General features: G+C 37.3%; 1 protein-coding gene across 7 annotated transcripts in view; it reads right to left on the bottom strand.

The window, feature by feature from the left end:
• CHCHD3 (coiled-coil-helix-coiled-coil-helix domain containing 3) overlaps window positions 1–19,492 on the bottom strand; it is a 158,606-nt gene that overhangs the window by 48,127 nt on the left and 90,987 nt on the right. For 6 of the 7 annotated variants that reach the window (XR_012672482.1, XM_075142638.1, XM_075142622.1 and 3 more), the window contains exon 5: window positions 9,560–9,643. Coding sequence is in view for 6 of the 7 variants with exons in the window: in XM_075142638.1 (XP_074998739.1) it covers window positions 9,560–9,643 (84 nt within the window). In the remaining variant the exon portion in view is untranslated. Of the gene's footprint in view, window positions 1–4,729; window positions 5,029–9,559; window positions 9,644–19,492 lie in introns of those variants that run through there. The other variant, XM_075142666.1, reaches the window with a different exon arrangement.

Here is a 19,492-nt window from a genome sequence, read left to right as displayed (position 1 = left end):
ATGAAGCCGGTATGTGCTGGGGAAGGCTATTTCAGCCTTTAGGTTTACAAGACTATTTACAAAAAAAATATGGCAACATTTCACATAAACATTATTGCTTTATAATGAGAAAAATTACTAACTACTGCTTAGGCAGAAAAGGGACTGTTTCAAAGAGAAAGGGCGCTCAGAGAATGTTTTAATGCACATAATGTCATTCTTGCTTGTTTAAATGGAACGTATACTTAAATTAGGTACTTCTTGGCTTTAAATGCAACTGCACAAAGGACAGAGAACAGAAAACAAGTCAAAACAGGGACTGGTCCGTATTCCGCTTTTTTACATCCAATGCTCTGCTTGCCCAAAAGTAAAATTACTAGGCAATTCAAAAAAAGTATAAACATATTAAAGAGATAAATATGTTAAAGGGAAAATACTTCTATTAGATTCCCAGGAAACTGAAAGGGTCTAAAGGATTATTCCTGTGGAATTATTCCAAATATCATATAACCAGTAAAATCTCTAGGAGGTATCCTAAAAATTCAGTATTTTACTTGTCAGGTGGCTCAATCTAGAGTTGCAGTATTTTCTGAATATGTTACCTCGACAAAGAAATCCAAGCAAACAATCTCACTGAGTGTTGTTTTAATATAGTGTTAACTTAGTGCAGTATTTGTTCCCAAACTTCAACTTCTGTAAAGGAAAGAGGGTGGGAGGAGGGAACAGACCTGGGTGAAATGAAAGCTGTTTATTCATTAACTACCCATATGTTAACACATTTTGCCATATCCTATGAAATGCGATAAACACTGCCTTTAAACATTCAAATGACAAATTTCTTCAGTTTGTTCCATTTTGCCTATTAAAAAAAATTCTCTCTCATGGTACTTTTCTTTGCTCCTCAAGAAGGGGAAGGGGAAAAGCACAGCTGAAACTATAAAGGAAAACAGATGCAGGCACAATCACTACGGGTGACTTAGGCAATGCTGACATGTTTATGTTTAACTGTATGCATCCACTAATTTGTATTCATAAAAGTGAGCGGTGCTGAATGAACAACCTGCTCAGCCTCATTAGGATCCGGCACGTACTTTACAGGACAGCCGTCCCACGGGAGAGAAGGGCTTGCTCCCACGCCGCACACGCAGCCAGGTCCCCCTCGCTGTGGTTTCCAGCCCTTCCATCAGACGAGGCAAGCAATAGCAGAGGAAAGGTGTTATCCAGCTCTCCCGACAACATGATTTCGGACACGGGAATAAAGAAGAGGGAGCGCGAAGGAGCTGCCCAATGTGCTGCTTTTGGACTGCTTTGTTTTTCAGTGTTGCCTCGTATGTTCCCATTCCTATCACAGTTTATCCTCATCTGTATTTTTCATTCATAGGAAGAACACATACATGTGTTCAGACTTCTCAAGTGCCAAGATTCAAGTGACTTTAACACAAACTGAAACACTCTCAGAGAAAAATAATGATTAGTGATGACCAGTTATCATGGGACCGTAAATAAATTCCTATTCTTAAAGTACAGCAGGAGGTCAGTAAATGCTGAGATCCAGAGTGGTGATAATAGTATAACTGAGGAAAAGTTAAGATAAAAGAAAAAAAAATTCAAGCAGTGAGGACTTAAAAGCTGCAGAAACAGAAATGTGTTTTGGAAGAAACCATCTTTACAAGCTACGCAATAGCTGGATAAACACAAAGCACTATATAAATAGCCAATTCCTGAAAAATATTATTTCCCTGTTTCTTGGGTCAGTAAATCCCCTATTAACTACCAAAATCTCTAAGAGTTTGAATTTTAGAGGTTTTGAGCATCCCTGTTTCCCATCAAAGTCTATCCCACCTCTCTGAGTGTACCTCTGCATAACGCAGACAGTGCAACCACACCTCAAAAAACCACCTTCCCCCATACCTGAGGAAATGTCAGAGCCGAAATTCTGTAGGAAACGACACCGGGGCATCCTACAGGCAAAGAAAGGGGCTTCAGGATGAGTTTAAAACAGCATTTTAGGCCAAAAAGCATAATGAAATATAGCAGGAAGAGTGAAGGGAAAATATCAGAGTCAGTTCTGGCCAATGATGCAAGAAAAATGGTTTACCAGAAGCTACTCAGGAAAAGAAAGTTATAAGAATGACGATGGGTTAGAGAGAGAGACTAATGGAGATAAAATAAAGGGAAAAAAATCCATAACTGCATTACAAAAAGCACAGCATATTTGGAAAGTTTTGAGGGATCGCATAAATACATCCCTGCTGCAGGACTCAAAGTTATTAGTTTGCATCCAGTATACCATTATCCCTAGGTCTTCTGCAAAAACTTACAAAACAAAAACATGGAATAATTCATCTTTTGCCCCAAACTAAAACTACCAAAAATCAAAAACCATCCCAAACCATGGTTTTGCACATATTGGATAAATAAAAAACAAGACTGCAAACAACCTATATGAAACTAGTGGTTACATGTTAAAAGTTATCATGCATCTTACTGCACAGGGGAAAAAAGCCTGGAATATTAGTTATCCCACTTTTTTTGGTCTCCATTTATATAGACACACATACCGAATGTAAAAATAATCTATAAACAAACATTTAGAGAAACATCAATACCTACTATTCAGTGTGGAACAACTCCTTATTTTGTTATTAAGCGGCATTTCAGCATTGCTATTGATTGGATATGTGATAGCGAAAGATGAGACTGAAACAGGTATTTTTAAGAGGAAAATGTCTCAGAAGAAAACACCATGCATATTGGGTGGGTTTAGGGGAAAAAATATATGGGTGAGGTGTGTATTTAATAACAAACGTCTTAGCTAGTTATTTATAAATGGTAAATAAAAGATAATGAGCAGAAAAAAACGTAAAATCAAGGCTTAAAAACAATTGTTCAGAATAATGATTGTGGCTCAGCAAGATACGGAGGCAGCGCATTAATGCAGCACTCCAGTCAGAAGGCTACAGCTCAGTCTGTCTTTGTCAATCAGGTTGAGGTTTCAGATACTGTAATTGGTAGCAAGTTTCCTAATCTCAACCTGCCAGGCAAGAAGCGTTCAACAAAAGCTCTATCCCCAAAATATAATGAAATTTGAAGACAGAAATTTTCTAATATTGGCAACATGAAGCAAGATCACAGGTTGGGTTGACAGCTTTATTATGCTAAACTGACAAAAACATTACGCTCTGGTCAGTACTAAAAAGGGTGGTTTTCATACGCAGTATGGAAATACAAAGCGCTGGGTAACTCTGATGAACTCCTACTTTTATCTCATTGGTGCAGCATATGAGCTTAGACACGGAAAAGTCTCCTGGCCCAAGTACAAAATGAGAAATTAGTATGTCTTGATTTTATACTCAGGTCTCCTGCTGCACTGATTTGGGGAAAACTGCAAGGCCCCACTGTCACAGCTTAATATCCATTAAGAAGGAAAAAAAAAAAAACCAGACACCAATAACTTCACAGAGATAATACAATTCATTAATAATTACATGATATGATATACAGTAGTATTCTTCAAATGGAAGCCGTAATATATTTTATTATTTCTAGCTGAAGAATAAAAATGTTTGGAAATAGGGTTATGGGTTTTTTGGGTTTTTTTCGGGGTTTTTTTTTTTTTTTTTGATATGGGGAGGGACAGAGAGAGAAATAGATAGGCAGACAGATAGATAGAAACAAGGAAAAAAAAAACACTGAGAACATCTCATAAAAATGGAAGGGAAATAAGAATAATGGAATTTTCTTCCTTCAAGCCATGGATATTTAGAAACTGATGCTATAATGACTGGTTAAAATGTAAAATTATTGTTAAGTGATACAACATAGGCATACCCACTTAGAATTTAAAGAGAAGGAAGGTCTGCAAACTCCTTTCAGCAAGTCTGAAATACAGGAGTTTGGTTAGGTCAAAGACAACACAGGTATTACTGAAAGCCTCAGTTTAAATAGCAGAAGAAAGAAAAAGACCAAGCATTTTTAACTGTAGAACATTCACCAAATTCACCTCTCCAGACAGAAGACTATGAAGCATCTCCACAGAGGCAAACTGGAGAAACTCTGAAAGTTGGCCAAGTTAGATGAGATTCTTTTACAGACCATGTTCTTAAAAAAGATGTTGGCAGTATACATTGAAGCTGCTACCGGAAGGTTGCTTTATTCATCTATGGTCAGAAAGATGCAAAATATAAAGCAAATGTAGAACACGGTGATTATTCCTGTTGCTATACATTATGTTTAGAACAGAAATCTATTTGAGTGGTATTTTGTATTGCAATGGAAAATTTGGAAAGACCTACCGGTATTACGTGCGTCCAACAAAGCAAGCACTTAATCAACAAGTACAACCTAGCAATTCTGTCAGCTCTGTGCTAGAGCTAATTCCATTGCTTCGTGGGAACAATGACAAAAGGTTTGCTGAGCTTCCCCTCCGTCTCCCCTAAGTGCTCAGTACATCAGCCAAAACCATTTCCTACTTTGATGGATCCAGCCTCAAGTCTTAAAACACTGTACCTACATCACTGCTGTTTGATTTTGAAAGACATGAAAGAATGCAGTACAAATGTGTGGAGAGTCAACATGTTTGCTCTAGCGAATACAAACTTCCAAACACAAGAGGTGAGAGCGAAATCATGGTTATGAAATTCTTGCTGATACAGTCATGCAAGATCGAAGAAAGTAAACAGACTGATAACTTAAAACAAATAGAAACAAAAATGTTTAAACTGCTAAAATACGTTGTAGGGAATAAAAATGTTTGTAGTTATTTACTGCTTTACAATAGTTTCCCTCTGTTATCTACATCTTGCAAACTATAGTTTACAAAAACATAGCAAACAGATTCTGATTATTTAGTTGTTGAGATCTGAAAAGGTAAACAAGACTCTGAAGCATCTGAACAAATGCGGAACTCGCATTGTTTGCATCTTAGCACTTATGTTCATTATAAACACCTACAAAAAGCCAATACTTGGCTGTGAAGCTGAACTGCGTATCATCTCCTTTTCTGAGCACTGGGGCTATCGCTGCAAAGCATGTTGGTCCATTCTAAGCCTTGAATAGAAAGAAGGAAGAGATCATTAAATTATAATTTCCCCACACAATTGGTATAAGCATTTCCTACCAACAGGATTAGTATGAACGCAAGATCCCAGAATAAAGCTGCTCAGCAGCGAGGATGGCAGTTTAGTGTCTAGTAAATTTGATTTCTCTGAAAATCCTGACACATCATAATAGCGAAATCCTATTTACTGTAGCAAGCAGGATGGATAATACTATTTAACACCTGGCATAGTATGTGCCATCAGCTCACAGCTTTGTGCTCTGTGTGCTCATCTTACCTTAAGGTTAATGCTCCTTGACAGCCTACATGGCAAGTAGAATCCCCAAATTAAGTGCCGAAACTACGATTTGCAAATCCTTCCTCAAAATTTAAGTCATGAAAAAATGGATGCAGATAAGAGGATCACATTTCCAGAACTTATGTCTATATTCTCAGGCTCTGATCCGGCAGTAAGCTCTGTATGGTGCAGGAGTCTCCCTGCACAAAGGCCACTACAGTCAGCATGGACATGCACAGAAATTATAGAATTGGCAAGGAAGAACTATCAGGACACTAACTTGTTGATTGCTAAATCTGTAGCGTATCTAACATAATGCTGAAACCTCCAAATGCTAACAGAATAGTTTTATTACCTTACACTTGTATGCATATTCACACACATACCACTCAATACTTACTGAAAGCATTTCTAGGAAACTCACAAGCATAGAAACTTAGCTCAAGTGAGAAATATCCTGATTAATACGGGGATATGTATCTTACTCATTCACACTGATAAACTAGTTGTGTCATACAACGGTGTATTAAAATTAATTTCCTTCTGCTCCCATGACTAGGGGCATGATTCTCGTAATGATGCATAATTGTATTATGAAGCAGTGTAACATGAAAATAGTTGGATTTGCTGAAGAAATTTTGAACTAGGGAGAGTTGCATCATTCTGAAAGCGTTGTGAGTGTCTGCGTGATGCCAAAACTATAAGCAGAAGCAGGAGAGGATCTAGTCATGTTTCCTTCATAGCAAAAATATTCTAAAGCAAAAGCGACTGGGTGAAGGAACAACAGGGTGTCAGCTGCTCTGTAGACAAAATGAATGCAACTGTTGGCGTTGACTGGAACACACACATCTCGGCGACATTAGAGATGCAAAGATGGTTATGAAGTCTATAGCCACTGCGGCTTGGAATTGCCATTGACACCAGTGGCACAACGGAAGGATGATGGACGTGGAGGAGCTGAACAGAACAACGATGAATACAACGGGACGGAAGTGTGTGAGTCTGCGTGTGTGGACACACACATGAGACAATGTTAGAGAAAGAGGCCATACGATCGTTCTTCCAGGTAGCAAGCTGCTCAGTTTGCCTGATATGTTAGTTTTTCTTGCTCTGCTATTTTAGAAGAAAAATCAAATGGTTTAGAATACCACTAAAGCCACCTTATTATAGTAAATAATTAAGACCATGTAGGGTACACATATGTCAAATGACTTGAATACTGCTCTCTCTGGGTTTTTTTGCTGTAGTCAAGAAGCACCATTAGCCTGTAAGCAGACAATGAAAAACACCGACAAATTTTTCTCAAAGCTTAATGTGTGAACTCTTAAATAACAGCTTTACATCCTAGTCATATACAGTATGAGAAGGTTATTCTTTAACTCCTTTGTTAAACTATCTCATTTTGCTTTGCTGCTGTGGAGCATGTAATAACTCATAGCTTATGTGCTATCTTTGACCTAGAAACACTAGCAGCTGTTAGGGGAATCGCTGGGTTTTTGGGAAGTATCAAAAGGTTTTTAGCACATAAACCAAATTTATGAACAGATATTGCCCTAGAGAATAGAATTGTTTATGTTTTAGTATCACAGCTGTCACTGGTGCACAGTTATTTTGTCCTGTATTAATCCGCTGAAAAGGTTGAGCATCTTCACTCAGTCACTGAAATATTTTATAATTGACAGACTTCATCTGGCACTGAATATGTATAATAATTTTCTCCATAAGGAGCACACTGTGCTGACACTAATCTGTTCTGTTGTCGTCTCCCTTTATTATCAATGTCTGCATTGTTTTTTCAGCAGCGTTGAAGAACACAAATACGAAGCTTCTAATTGAAAAAGCTAAGTAATCAAAAAGCCAATTAATCATACAGATGAGCTCTGACACTCAATGATGCAACAGACAGAAATACCACATATGCATAACTGAAGTATTTTTAAAGTGTGCTTATTTGATGTAAGAATGATCTGAGAATGTAATTAGCATTCTTTGTCACAGGTGACAGACTCATATTGCACATTTCTTCATACTGACATTACTTCTCTGAGCTCCACTTGCTCCGCTCCCACCTTACCTCTCATTCTGATCTTTTCTCTGCTGAACAGCCCACAGTCTGACTTTGTGTACCTTTCACTGAAATCAGGACAAGTTTAGGAACAAATAAGCAGCCTATTATTTGTGCTCTGTAATTTCCAGAACGTTAGGCCTCGCCAGACCTTCCATTTTTCTTAAGCCTCTATTTCCATCCCAAGGCTCAAAAATCACCAATTCTGAAACTCACAAATGACCTTAATAACAGCCGCAGGCACCAGCCTCAGTGAAGCTGGGATTGCAGGAGACATGACCTCTCTGCTTTTGCAGGTTTTCATTCTGTAATCTCCACATCTCTGAAAGTTCAAAGTCAGATTTGGAGCAGAGAGTTCACCTCCTTTCAGAGCTTTTTTGTGTAGAAGAGATATGCACATGTACTTTGAAAACAAACCGGATGACAACCTGGCAAAGCAAAGATTTCTTAGCTTACAAATAAAACGTCAGAATGAAAAGCCAAGCCTTAATATCATGAGAGCTCCACTCTGAAGACAGAGCAAACATCGTCCATGGCATAAGACAGCCAATTCAGAACTGCCTGCTGTAGTCCTGGAGACTTCCAAGTCCAAGAAGAGAAAGCAAGAGATGGCAGAGTTCACCTGGTTCACATCACTTGGGGGACAACACTTCAGTAGTACTCAAATACAGTTATCTGAAGTGCATTATCTCACTTGCACACAACGCTATATTCACATGCATGTTAACATGGGATTCCAGTTTGGAAGTCCTCACTTAACAGGAGCAAGCAAAAGCACTATATCAGCGACCTACTTTAACATTAAAAATAACTAAGAATAAAATCTCACTTGCTGCATAGCATCTTAAAAAAGTAAAAGAAAAGCTTTCAAACGAAGAATCATGGTTTATCACACATCCTTCGCCATGAATTACTCCAGTGCTACTTACACCGTAACGATAAAATGGAAGGCTGATAATTAAGAGCAGAGGTATAACCACCCCATAAGAAGCCAGTTTGGATGAGCTACCGCAGATGCTTTTTCCTTTAACACCAGCCAGTTATTTGAGAATAAGGAAGGTATTCTGTGGGGGCGGGTTGTGAAGGATCTTAATTTTTAACTGCTTAAATAATGCACCATTTTAGAATCATTAAACTAATTTACCCTCATCTTTTCAAATTATTTTTCATTGCCAAGAACATGGACTTCATTAATGTCATCTTCAAAAAGGTAGGACAAAACACTGAGACGTATCTGATATGCCCTCTATTTAAAATATTCATTAAGACCAATTACATACACTGATAATTCATGCAACATGCTCTTCTTCCTAATCCATAAAAACAAGGGGTTTTCTTCCATCCTGCTAAGCTGCATAAATGAATATATATATCTTGTTAATATCGTTTTCAAAACTAACTAAAAAAACCCCAAATTAATCAACAATAGGTAGGCTCAGGAAGAAGGCAGAGGGCTAAAGGAGGCAAATGTATTCAGGCTGAAGGTTACAGCCAACCTGGGATCTAGAAAATGATGACAGCAGTAATTATTTGAAATTAATATCCTATAAAATAATACCCTATAAAGAATAAGAATGTTAACAGCAATATGTTAAAACATTGTAAGCATGTCACACAGCTTACCAAACTGTTCTGTACAGTTTAGTTTCAAGTCTACTGTGAAAAAAAGACACAGATGTGCTTTTTAAACATGGCATAAACAACTTGCAATTAACATTAAACTCTCCATGTACTGGGGGCTTTTGGAGGAACCGCTAACTCCACCCAATGAAAGCAACCGTGGACTGCAATGAAAGCAGAAATTCAGTGTGTATCTTCACACTTCACATGCAATTTTAAGACCACTTAGTGATACTCTTACACTGGCTCTTCATCAGTGCTCGTATAAAAGTAACCTCGTTCGGATTATTTCTCTGTACGTAATTACTGTTACACATGAAATCTCACCGCAAATGTGAGAACTTAGCTAGTAAAGAAAACAATATTCTCAACATTAAAGCCTCCACGTTGCCAATATTAAGCCAGAAACAGTAGCAGTTAATACCAAAAAAACCCTCTGGCCACAGTTTTAATCTTGATCTCCTTAGAAAAGTCATCTTGTTTAACAGTAAAACATACCCAGAAAGTCAGTAGCAGAAACGAACAGAGAACTCTTCATTAAAAGGGAAAGAATGCTTACCCTTTCTTCCAGTCGAGCCAGCTGCTCTTTGTAGTAGGCATCATGCTTCTTCAGTTCTCTGTCTTTCTCATCCAGCTGCTTGGCCTAAAAAAAGAAACAGAAAGATAAAATTGGATCAAGAAAGAGCATCACTTGCAAAGCAAAATATCTACTATAAATTGTACCAGTAAGGAATATACAGCGATTGAGAACTGCAGTCTATTAGTTTTTGCCAAACAGTACATTAATAAGATGATGATTGCTGCATTGAAAATGTAAAGAGATTGTCTATTGTACTGGGTTCTTTCCTTCCCTCCTCAACAGCTGTGCCATAGTTTGTCCAAATGTATTTGGAAACGTCATGAAGATGGAACCAAGCATATCCTGCTGAGATTAATCTTTTTTTTCTTTTTTTTTTTTTAAATTAACTTTGCAGATCACTTCTGAACTTAGAAAAACTTGCTCAAGCAACCAAACAAAATGCACGCAGAGCCTGAATATTTATTTGTTAACTATTACTAAGTGGACATTTTGACATGAGAAAAGATGAACTTGCATCCATACATTCGTAGGCAGTGGTAAAAAGAATTCTTTTGAAGTAGCTGTTTTTTGTCTAAAACCCCAGTTCAGGAATGTATTTAGCATGTGCTTAATTGTAAACAGATGAATGTTTGGAAGGGACCAAATGCTTACATATTTGCAAAAGCAGATCTAAGAAGTACATCTAAAACGCTGCTGTCCTCTTCAATTAGTAATTATTCCTCTGGAAACTCCCAGATCAGCTGAAGTATCCAACTAAGTAAGCTGAAACCCTTGACTCTAGGATCACTCCCGTGTCCAGTAACTTAAAATAATACAGAAGAATTTTGAACATCTATCTTTTGAATACTAATATGACTTGAGTATTCATTTAAGAGACACTGCTTCCAGCACTACTGAGCACATTGACATTTTTTTGGCTTTTCATCTGTAGTACGTTCTAATATGTAGTATTAAGGGGCCTCATTAAGAATTCTAAAATACATTAAAAGAGCACACAAGCACACAGAATACATACAAAGCTGCAAGTCCTCCAGAGGAAATACTCGACAAGTGATTTTTAACAAGCTGTGGAGGATTTAATGCCTAAATTATCAGCGCAGATTCATTCCAGGCTCATAATGTTTTAATAATAAAATATCTTTGGTGACTAATAATTAACTATCAGTCATCATTACAACAATTGCCTATTCAACATTAGTCATTTACCTCTAATATGTTATTTACACCTAGGTACTGATACTACAAAGCCAACTGCAAAAAGTTCCTATTTTAGCAGCATCATGTAAAATGGTAAACTCTTGTACTCTTACTACTTAAGATTGTATCTCCAGGTCACGCTCATAGAAGCATGTCAGAAAACTTACTTACACCATACCTTGTGCTATATTTGTTCTATAGATACAGGACTTAATGCTCTTTGTCAAGATTTGCAAACAGATGAAGAATAAAATAATACTTTGGATTTTGGGTTGTTCCTTACTTAACTACTTACCTTTTTTTCTATATCCTGAAGCATGTAAAAAAATCAAAAAGTCAAACTAAATTTATTATATGATGGTGAATAGAAAGAATGCAGAAAAATGCATGCATGTCAGGCATATCTGTAATTTAGAACAATGCAGAAAACTACTTGGAAGTTGTTTTTTTTAAATGAAACTTCACCAAAAATATCCCTGCTTTACCAAAAGCACACAGTCAAATTTTAATTCTACTTGGATGAAGCAAACCTTGCCCTCTGCCAACCACCTCATCTTCAGTATAGTGTGGTGGAACACATGCTACGGCCCTGTCCACCACCATTTAAATCAGCCTTTATTCACTACAGAAAACTAATTACAGATTTTTCCAAAGCTAATTGCACTAAATATTCTACAGCCTAACTACATGCTTTGTATTGATGATGGGTTTGCTTTTTCTAGATAATCCCTGTATCACTGCAAACCTGCCTCTTGCTGTGGTTACAGAAATAGGTAAAAATTCATTGCAGGTTGTGCCTCCCCAAACCATCCTCTCCCAAATATCTAATACAATATTTCAACGCATTATCATAGCTACCTATACACGAGTATTTTATGTATAACCACATCATGATCCCTGAAATATTTGCAAACTTAAGAACATTCCTTTTGTGCAAATGGAGTTAAATAGGCCAGTGACAAAGAAAACATAAAATTAATGTTGCATAATGCTTGTGAGAACTCAGTTAAGTTTCACGTCTTAGAATTCAATAGTTTTTTACACGATTCTATCGATGACCTGAAACTAAGCAGCAAATCTGACTTTGGGAAGCCAGTAAGACGCAATAAAACCCATGCAAGATCATCACGACTTAATTCACTCGCCCCATTACTGACAATTCACAAGGGCAGAAATTTTCACAACAGGTCAAGGGCACACTAACGACAGAGGAGATGACACCCATCCTCTCCTCCAGGTCCAGAAGAGTTTAAATTCTTTTAATCTGTGTCTTGCTTGCTGACCAAATACCATTCAAAAGAGAGAAACGGATTTGTTTAACAGTATCTGATCACTAAATTTATATATATGAAAGACACTATGAGCAGGGGAATGCAAATAACATTTGTTCCAAGGATATCCACCTGAATGCAAGTTTTTGACCTGGAAAGTTTGTTAGTTTTTTGGGTTGATTTTTGGGTTTGGTTCCCTGCCCCCCAAGATAATTAGGGATCAAAACAGCCAGATTTTACTGCACTAAAGATATGGGGGCCAAGAAGCGAATTAGAGTCACGCTGCTTATTGCCCTGATCCTATCAAAGCTTTTATATCACTGATAAAGTAGAAATATTAGATTATAAAAATACTAAATAATACATTTATCCAAAGGTTTCGTTCCCTATATTGCAAAAGTAACTGGAAGATTTGGTAGGCCAGTAAGAAACTCAGAAAAAAAAGTTTCTTCCATATAGCTACCAACCCTGGCATTTATACAGTAACGCAGACACAGCAAAGTTTAACAAAAAAAAAAAAAATTTCATTTATACAGGAGACAATATAAATATGCCGAAAGAAGAGAATTCACTGCAGAAATAAAAACCTGTAAGGTAATATTATATTTATGGGGCCGCAGCAACATGATCCCAGTGAATATCAATTAGCCATAACAAAATAATTAACAGTAGCCATGTATTCAGTTAGCTGAATGCTGCACTTTAGTTGCAAATGAGATATTGGAACAGGTTCGTTGCTTCTTCACAAAGTAACTAATAAACAAAGCACTTGCTTGGGTGTTATTTAGAAAACAGCTTCAGAAGGTCACCTTTGAGAGGCAGCCCATCTGCCCAAGACTACCCAAAATTAAAATCCAAAAATAGATCACTAATATTAAATATAGGTTCTTCAGAATCGCTAGGAAGTTGGACCAAGATTTAAAGGCCAACTTGGGTTTCATTTTCAAAAGCAGTGCCCGGATTTAGCACAGCACTGGTATGAGTTTCCATCACCAGAGAAATGGATGTCTACAAAAAACTCCCATGCATCGCCTCGTATACGGCTGCAGGGATATTTGCAGAGCAGTCCCGTGATGAAGCCGAGCCCTTTCAATGCTGGATACAGCAGATAGACATTAATTTTGTCCTTTCTGGAGTAGAACAGAGCACATAAGCAGCCAACTGAAAACGTATGTTTAATAATTATCTTTAAAAAAATAAATAAAGGAATCCAGTTAGCTGGATACAGCAAGGTTTGAGGTGAGTGCAGTCTGTAATTGCTATTCTTTAACGAGTTGCGGGGGATAAACCATTATCAGGTAGTTTAGGAGAAGTTTGTAGGCAGATTTCAAAATCAGCTCTTGAAGCACTTGGCAGTCCCAGGTTTACAGTTGCCCCTCGGTGCAGACTCCGAGCTCCAAATTCATTAATGTCCACGAGTTTACAGAAGAACACCCCTGAGACGGCTTCAGTTTGCATTTTTCTGGCAGAGAAGAATGATCTGTTCCAAAACAAGAGTCCAGTTTTACACTAAATTTATAAATCATCGTCAGGCATCTGAAAGTGCTCTGCCTAGGTCTTGCCAAGCTGCTTCATGGCCAGTTCCTCGTCACCCCACCAAGAACTTCAGAGGACGAGGTAAGTGGACAACCAAGGGACCAGGTCTCCCAAGCCACATTCAAGGCTGCAAGTGAGACCAGGCATCGGGTCTGGGGGCTGAAAGAGCACCCCTGTCACAACGGGCTTACAAGACTAAGGGGATTTGCCCGACGAAATGCTAACTACAGCAATGAGGGCTCCTCTCATGGGAAAGGTCACATGAAATATCTAGAGACCTTCAGGCGGGCCCATGTGCTTTGAAGAAAAGGTTAACCGATTAATAAGCAAAAGAAAGAGGCAGCAGAGGGCTGGCCTTCAGTGGCTCCAGAAGCATGACCATCTCGCAGGAAAACTGCTGGCAGGTCAGGATGAATGTGATGCGCCAGAACTGCAAGAGAGCAGATCTCAAAAAATGATCTTTCACCATTATGTTGCTGGAGATTTTCTGTTTGTTTTACAACTTGAGGTCTGCTGGATGAGCATATCAGTAGGTTAAAGCGGGGTGTGAATTCACGAGCTCGTTGACACTAACGTCACTCAGGTACAGACTATGACTGTCACGTTGTGGAACAGTTATTCGGCTTTTGCAGTGGACTGCATTCACCCATCACGTATAGCCCCATGCATTCGCATTTGCATTTTGATAAAAATCTAAGATGAAAAAGGTTCATAACTCGTACACATTATTATGGTCAGCAAAACTACAACCTTCATCCACTGCATATAGTGTCCCAATAAAAATTATTCTTGATTTCCACATTTAATCTATGTTGGATTACAACAGTTTTCAATTTTAACCTTCTATTTCAACATATACACACACACATCATTCTGAATGGGCAATAGAAGTAACTTATGGATATTCTCAGGAACATATGCTTCTCCCTTCCCCCCTGAAATAATTTCTTTTTGAAGCTATTGCTATTCACAAAATCATTCCTCACCACAAAAAATGATCCAGACACATTACTTAGAAAAAACTATGTTAATTTCCACTTGTAAAGGTAGAGAATAGTTATGAATTAGAAACAGCAGCAACAATAATGCATCATAAAACATATTCTTTGACAACTGTAATTAAAACAAGCTTTTGTAATTACCAGTAAATGTGCTACAGTACATTTTCTAAAAATAATGAAGTCCTAAAAGAATGAGTAGTGCAGATAAAAAAGATCACTTTGAGAGGAGGCTAATAGAGAAAATTAAAAAATTGAATTTACGAACAAGTTAGGATCTAGTCTATACAGAACATGTGACATTAAGCTTCATTTACTAAATCTAGTTACAGACCAAAGGAGAAAAAAAACAAATGTACACTGTCAAACAAAAGAGTTAGGGATGCCAATTTCTAATGTAAGCCACAGGAATATGCAGCTGAAATCCAGAGGCATGTTGCTATCCATCAAGACAGAAGTTTGTTGATGTTCTTGTCCCAACAGGAAGAGCCTCTATAACCATGTTAGAAGTAAAAAGCTGAACAAGGGAAATGTGGGACACCTGAATGAGGTGGATGATTTAGGGAAAGTCAACACATATAGCTGAGGTACTCAAAGGGACCTCAGGAGGTCATGTAGCTCCTGCTTGAAACAAGGTCGACTAAGAGGCCAGACCTGGTACCTCAAGGCTGTATCCAGTTGGGTTTTGAAAACCTCCAAGCATGGAGACTGAACAACCTCTATCATGCCTTCTTCATCAGCAAGGTCTCCCAGACTCTGTGTGTAGAGGCAAAGTTCAAGGAGAAGCAGTACTAACAGCAGTAGATAAGTACTGAGTCACCAAACACTGGAGAGGACTCCAGGTTCCTTCCAGTCTGAATTATTTCACCTGAATCTGGTGAAGGGTCTAGAGCACAAGTCTGATGAGGAGTGGCTGAGGAAACTGGGACTGTTTAGTCTGGGGAAGAGGAGGCTGAGGGGAGACCTTATTGCTTTCCTGAAAGGAGGTTGTAGTGAGGTGGGGGTTGGTCTATTCTGCCAAGTAACAAGTGATAAGATGAGAGGAAATGGCCTCAAGTTGTGCCAAGGGAGGTTTAGATTGGACATTAGGAAAAATTTCTTTACTGAAAGAGTGGTCAGGCCTTGGCACAGGCTGCCCAGGGAAGTGGTTGAGTCACCATCCCTGGAGGTATTTAAAAGACGTGTAGATGAGGCGCTTAGGGACATGGTTTAGTGGTGGACTCGGCAGTGTTAGGTTAACGGTTGGACTCGATGGTCTTGAAGGTCTAAATGATTCTATGATTCTATTTTATGATCCTATCCACAAACTAAAGGACAGAATGATCACACAGTTGTACCAAGCTACTACGAAATGAGCAATATGAGTACTAAAGAAAAGCTGCACTCATCACCAAACTCTGCTTCTCACTGGGTGAACCATCTGGTTTGTTCAGTTTGAAATCAACAGATTTTGAAGATTTTATTTTCTTGAAAATAAAAATTAAAATACATTCATGACTAATATATTCATTAACAATATGCAGAAAAGCCTCATGTTTCCATCCAGTCAAAAGAACAAAGAGATGCTAAACAAATCTGTATTACATATATGCATGTCAACAGGAATAAAAGAAAGGCATGACTTATTTCTGAAATGGTATATATGCTTTTCTTTTAACTAAAACAGTCCAAAAAGATCAAATATTTTAAAGACTATCTGTACTGCTGCAAGGTATTTGTAGCAATTCAAATAATGTCTATAACCATTTCTGACAGCTTCTGATGTTTCAGTCATATGTCAAATATGTACAGTTTTCCACTAATCTTAAAGAAGCACAGACTGCTCCGTTTGAGCCAAAGCGGATTTCTCTATATAAAAATGGAGTAAGAGAACTATTATCCTGTAAAATTCAGCAAAACCAACTTCCAGTAAACAGGTTTAGGACTACGTTCTACTTCCATCTTTGTTGCCATACCACTATTGTAGTAAATCATAAATATTTGTGTCCTTTTTTACAGTGTTCAGAATTGATCTAATGATAATTTTGCAGAAGTACTTTGAAATTCCTGGATGAAATGAACAACAGAAAGATAAAGAAAAGGTATTAGTAAGCACTGTGAGCCAATATTTTATGTACTTTAAAACAATACCTCATGTAAAACAAAGGAAAACATAAGGAACCACCACCCTTCCAGAAGGTGTTCTCACTCCAGTTCACCACTGAAGCCCAGAAACAAGCAAGAAAGAAGAAATTTGCACCTCAGTTGCCTAATACCTAAATATTCAGACTAGAGAAAATTTTGAAATCTTCTAAGCTTTCCATCTAGGAATCTTTATTCTTGCTTCAGGAATCCAGCATCATTTGTCAACACTTTGATATTCTATTATTATATTTTTAAAGGCTACAATTTCTTTCTTTTGCCTTGTGAACTGGAGATTCAGTAGATTGAAGATAAACAGTGAAATAATTCTTATAGATGCTGCACTAATATAAGCAATGAAAACTCAGCATCTCATTGAAGCCCACTTCAAAGTCAATCTCATCTGAAATCCCACAGAAAACTAACTATATCCGCTGTTTATTAGAGGTCTAGCAGCATCAGAGACCGCACATTCTCCAATGTTATTTTCCATCTGCGAATATCCTACTTCTTGTATCAAATGGTCAAAACTATATATGAATTGATATCATTTCCTTCCATCTGAAGTTGCATCATTGGAACTGGCTGCTCAATCTGTTATCCTGGTAACCATTTTCCACTAAAGGCAAAAAATGATGATGCCCAAGTAAGTAAATCCACTTTTGAATACAAAATAAGAGTACATTTATTTTTTCTCAGCTATTCAAGTTATTGATTTCTATTTAAGACACAAAACTGAATAACTTTTAACTACAACAGGTATTTCTCAATCTGAAAGATACAATATAAGCAGTACCTTCATTTTTGGATATTCAAGAAGGCACTGCTTATAAATAGCTTTAAAACAATAGATTATCTGTATTTTTTTTTAAATTAGATCTTGTTAAATTGAACTCCTCTCTTTAGTAATAAACAAACCATCAAAACTTATTGACTCTGTCTCAAATAATGCAGCCATACTGTTTACCGTTATTCCAAAACAGAGAGATTTTCCTAATCAGCTTGATAATAAAAGAACTGCAAATATTAGATAATTTAAGACAGAAGTTGTAACTCAGAAACATGCTGATCTTTTAAATGGGGCATATGACTTAGCAGTGAAATATTTATGTATTTAACCTCAGCATTGCCAAGGAAGTATCATTTTGGTCAGCTTTGGGAACGCTACAGCTTTCACAAAAGACCTTCTCCCATCAAGATACACAAAAAATTCACACGGTAAAGAAAATATTTATCGCTAATTGGTATGCCATGTATATCAAGGCTATACAAAATTTATCCCAATGAATAAGCCATTGCTTTTTAGCTCTTCTGTTTTGTTCTTTGCAGCACTTCGAAAACTCAATTCAAGCAAATAATAGGACAGTTTACACAGTTCTTTTCATTGTATCTTAAAGTATTTAACTAAGTGTAAAAATCCTATGTGATAAGAAAAGTTACCATACTTGTTTCAATTATTAAATACAAACTAAGATCCAGCAAAGCTAGAAAGCAAAGCCTTGGGAAAGTGGGGGGAAATGGCAGGAAGCGTGTGTGGGAATAAAGCAAGATTTAATGCTCTTTGTATTTTAATTAGCAAATTACAATGCTGGTCTTTCAGAATTTTCTTTAAAGTTTTAGCAACTTATTCTGAAATAAACCCACAAGAGAATTACTGCCTTGAGTAGAGTACCTCTGAAAGGAGCCAGGATTGATTTATGTATTGATTATTGGTGAGCATCTTCCTTTTATATAATCCTATAACACGTGTCATTGAATTTCTGTGTCCAACTTCCATTCATTGCACTTTCATTTCTCTTCTCATTTGATTGCAGAGTCTCTAGGGCAGAGCCTGGAACTCACTACACATCTGTGCAGTGTTTAACATAATTATACTTCAAGCTCTGCTGGCGTTTGTATTATTCTAACAGAAATAAATAATATTCTAAGCACAGAAAATATATAAAATTGATGAAAAATGCAGACTTAATACAAGACAGTAAGGGAAACACACACTTGATTTTTGCAAAGACCATGCTGGAAAAACAAATTAAAATAATTTAAAAATTTTTTTAAAGCCCTGCCCAGTTCAGATGGTATATATCTGAGTGTGCTAGTAATTCGGGACTGAGCAACTAAAAGAACCCAAACTTATAAATATCATTTACTAATTGGAGGCAGGAAATATATTTAAGAGATGGTCTGATGCTAACATTTCTATTCCTTACTCTGACATCCTTGTCATGTAAATTTGTTGACACAACATTTAGAGTGATTAACGTAGCAGAGCAGAGACTGGCTGTTACAAAAACATGGTTCTACATTTTACTATAATTTTTTCTTGCAATAGGAAAGAATAAAACAGTTGTCTAACAGGATATTCAAAAATAATTCAACAATGTCTTACAAAAAGAAAAATGTAAAGCAAATAATCATAAAATTCAATGAAATGCTCAAAAGTTTAATAAAAATTACTGGATAGAAATGGCCAAAAAGATCAAACCACAGTGGTCAATGTCCCGTGGTCAATGTCCCATGTTTCAGGCAGTTTACAACTGAGATGACTTCAGTCATCTAGAAAAAGGGAGATGTTGAGATGGTAGCAACTGGAAATCATCTTAATTCATGAAGACCATGTAAAATATCACAAGAAGCTGTTTAAGCTACAAGGACCAGGCAGCCTGAAGACAGGTAGGATCCAACGAGGATGAATGGCAAATGATACAACTTGGAAGCAAAAGCCTGCACCAGCCACGTGAAGCATTTTTATTCTGATTGTAAAGCCCCGGAGAAAGACTTTATATTCCTGC

Source organism: Calonectris borealis, chromosome 1 (assembly GCF_964195595.1).
Source record: "Calonectris borealis chromosome 1, bCalBor7.hap1.2, whole genome shotgun sequence".
Classification (NCBI taxonomy): domain Eukaryota; kingdom Metazoa; phylum Chordata; class Aves; order Procellariiformes; family Procellariidae; genus Calonectris; species Calonectris borealis.
This window is presented reverse-complemented; position numbering and strand designations above follow the sequence as displayed.